Genomic DNA, 3,720 nt, shown 5'->3' with positions numbered 1-3,720 from the left:
GTGTCATCCCAAGTCACCACCTCCTTTCGTCATTGATGTAGAAGTGAACGGTGTTAAGCTCGCATTTGTGCTAGATTCTGGAGCAGCTTGTTCATTACTTTCGAAAGGCGATTTCCATAAACATTTTGGGAGAATCAAGCTAAAGAAATGCAACGATCAGTTTGTCACATACAGTGGTGATATTGTGGGGATTTTGGGTGAGTTTAGTGCTTCAATTAAGTGTCGTGGACAGTCGCACAAGTTGCGAATTGTGGTTAGTGATACGCTTAGCCGCCCTGTTTTTGGTAGGGATTTTATGTCACTTTTTGGGATGGAAATAAGCACACTGAGTCAGTTAGATGATAGAGTAGCGTTTCTAAAAAGTAGATTTTCTACAGTTTTTGCTGAAGGGTTAGGAACGTATAAGGTGCATAAGGTTAAACTTAGTCTTAAAGAGGATGCAAAACCTGTTTTTTGCAAGCCCAGGCCAGTGCCATTGGCTTGGCGTAAAGAAATCGAAAGACAGATTCAGGATTTGGTAAAAAAGGGTGTTTTAAAATTAATAGAGGATTCAGATTGGGGTACGCCGTTAGTACCAGTGTTAAAGTCTAATGGTGAATTACGTATTTGTGGCGACTATAAGTCGACCATCAATAAGCACCTGCTAGATGTGAGGTATCCGTTACCTAGGATTGAAGAACTATTTGCTTCCCTTAAAGGACAGTTCTTCACCAAACTTGATTTGTCAAATGCGTACAATCAGCTTGAATTGGTAGAAGAATCCCAACGGTTATGCGCATGGAGCACACATTTAGGTATTTTTAAGATAACCAGATTACCATTTGGTGTTAAGCCTGCCGCAGCCATTTTTCAGAAAACTATAGAAAACGCATTGCGTGGTATACCTAATGTTGTTAATTACCTGGACGATATTCTTATATCAGGAGATACTATTGAAGAGCATAGTAACTCCATTGAAAAAGTTTTGAAAAGATTAGAGAGCGTGGGTTTGCGTTTAAACGCTAATAAGTGTGTTTTCTTTCAAAAAACAATTTCCTATTTAGGTTTTGATATTGATAAAAATGGTTTGTCAAAAAACCAAGATAGGATTTCAGCAGTCGTTAATGCTCCAATACCGAACAATTTATCTGAAGTTCGTGCATTTATTGGATTAGTTAATTACTATTCCAAATTTATTCCTAAGTTTGCTGAGATTATGGAGCCGTTATATGCATTGTTAAGAAAGGGTGTTAAATTCAGGTGGACAAAATCATGTCATTATGCCTATGAAAATCTTAAAAAGGAAATTACATCCGATAGATTCCTAGCTTCTTTTGACCCCAGTAAACCTATTATTTTACAAACGGATGCGTCAAATGTCGCTATAGCCGGGACCTTGTCCCACAGTTTTCCTAATGGAACAATTAAACCGATCGCTTTCGTATCTCGAGCGCTTTCGACAGCTGAACGAAATTATAGTGCTATTCAAAAGGAAGCACTAGCCATAGTGTTTGCAGTAACTAAACTGCGACTCTATCTGCTTGGTAATAAGTTTGTTTTGCAAACTGATCATAAGCCGCTTTTGTCAATTTTTGGTGAAAATAAGGGACTACCAGTAATGGCAGCAGCTCGTATTCAGCGATGGGCTTTGACATTGTCTGGATTTGATTATACCATCGAGTATGTCAAGGGGTCAGAAAATTTTACAGACAATATTTCGCGTATACCTCAAGATTTGCTTCCTTCTGTAGATACAGAGGAAAATAGTTATATAAATTTTATAACCAAAAATAATGAGCTAAATTTAGATTTTAAGGTAATTGCAAAAGAGACTGCTCGCGACCCCTGTTTAGCGAAAGTAAAAGCCGCTATTGAAACTGGGAAGTTACATTTGTTAAAAGACAAAATATTTTCGCCTTTTCAAACTAAAAATTTAGAGCTTTCGATTGAGTGCGGATGTATATTATGGGGTTTTAGAAGTGTAATACCTTATACTTTGAAAAACCGTGTTTTAAAAGAGTTACATGCATCTCATTTAGGCATTGTAAAGACAAAAGCTTTGGCTAGGTCGTATGTTTGGTGGCCTAATATAGATAAGGATATAGTAAATCTTATAGATAGATGTATTCCATGTAAAAAGGTTCAGCCTAGTCCAAAGAAAAGCCCACTAATTCCGTGGGAAATGCCTAGCTCAGTATGGTCGCGCATTCACATTGATTTTGCCGGGCCAGTCAAGAATGTTTACTTTTTAGTCGTAGTTGATGCATACTCCAAATGGGTAGAAATTTTTAAAACAAAGCAGATAACAGCGGCATTCACGGTGGAGAAATTAGAAGAGCTATTTTGTAGGTATGGTTTAGTGGATGCCATAGTAAGTGATAATGGAACCCAATTTACAGCATGGGAATTCCAACAATTTTTAAAGGATAATGGCATCAAACAGATTCTTACACCTCCAGGGTTTCCAGCTACAAATGGGCAAGCCGAAAATTTTGTTAAAACTTTTAAAAAATCTCTTGAAGCAAGTTTAAGCTCTGGTGAAAAAGGAAGTTTAGACATAGTGCTTAAGAGATTTCTATTTGATTATCGTACTATGAAGCATTGTACAACAAGAGAGTCTCCAGCTAAACTTATGTTAGGTAGAGAAATGAAAACGCGGTTCGATTTATTAAAACCACCTTTAGTGAAAGACAGAGTGAGAGAAAAACAACTTAGTAACATTCAAAACCATGGGGGTTCTAGAGATATTATTTTTACGGAAGGCACACCGGTCTTTATCCGAGATTTTTCAGACCCAAATAAGGTAGGATGGCAGGAAGCGGTAATTAAGGAGCGTTTAGGTCGACGAACATATGGTTGCACAATATCAAGAACTAATAGGGTGATTAAGCGCCACGTCGACCAAATGATGGCTTATAGTGGTAGTGCTATAAAAAATGACTTAACTACGAAGGAGTTGAACGGTGCTGCTGAAGAATCAAGTCCAAATGTAGAGTCAGCCGTCGCTACTACGGAAGGGTATGCGACTGAGGATGTAAATGTAGGTAGTGGTTGCTCGCGTCTGCGAGAACGTAAAACTAAGATTAATTATAAGGAATAATTCATGAATATAATTTAATTTATACGGAGTAATAATTTGTTGTTGAATATTTCATAATTATAATTATATAATTTTAAAGTGAATTAAAATGAATTTCAATTATGCTTTACATTTATATTTTATATTTTTTTTATTTATGTATATCGTGTTTAATTATTATAGTTATAATCTTAGGAGGAGGGCTGTAGAGTTTAAGCTTTTATGTAGATAGAATAAGCTTTGTATAAGAGTAAGCTTGTAAGTTAAAATAAAATAAATAAAAATCAGTCTTGATCGAAACCTAATCGTAAACATTACAGTAATTTATGATATTTATTAATAATAATTATGTTTTAAATAGTTTTGTATTATTTTTATGTATTACTTTATTTTCTTTACCAACATTTATCTTTATATTAGTGCCATTAATATCTATTACTTCGAAGGGGGCTATGTATGGAGTAGTGCCATTTCTTTTATTTTGAGATTTTGCTAATACCTTATATTTCCTATTTCTAACTTAGTTAGATTACTATTATAAGTAGTTTGTTTTTGTCTTTTAACTTTGGCATCATGTGTGAACTTTTTAGCTTTTTCCATCGATACTTTGAGAAGAGCTTCCAGTTCGTTCGCGTAATTTTCTTTTTTTTTTTTATTAAAAC

At 35.2% G+C, this 3,720-nt stretch overlaps 1 protein-coding gene across 1 annotated transcript in view; it reads left to right on the top strand.

Moving 5' to 3' along the window:
- Positions 1–3,079, top strand: part of LOC119677257 (uncharacterized protein K02A2.6-like) — a 3,560-nt gene extending 481 nt beyond the window's left edge. The window contains exons 3-4 of the mRNA XM_038088530.1: positions 14–1,745; positions 1,788–3,079. Of these exons, the coding sequence (XP_037944458.1) occupies positions 14–1,745; positions 1,788–3,079 (3,024 nt within the window). The remainder of the gene's footprint in view (positions 1–13; positions 1,746–1,787) is intronic.
- Positions 3,080–3,720: the final 641 nt, after the last annotated feature.

This window comes from Teleopsis dalmanni, chromosome 2 (assembly GCF_002237135.1).
Source record: "Teleopsis dalmanni isolate 2A chromosome 2, ASM223713v2, whole genome shotgun sequence".
Lineage (NCBI taxonomy): Eukaryota > Metazoa > Arthropoda > Insecta > Diptera > Diopsidae > Teleopsis > Teleopsis dalmanni.
The sequence above is the reverse complement of the archived record's forward strand: the minus strand, read 5'-3'. Positions and strand labels throughout refer to the sequence as shown.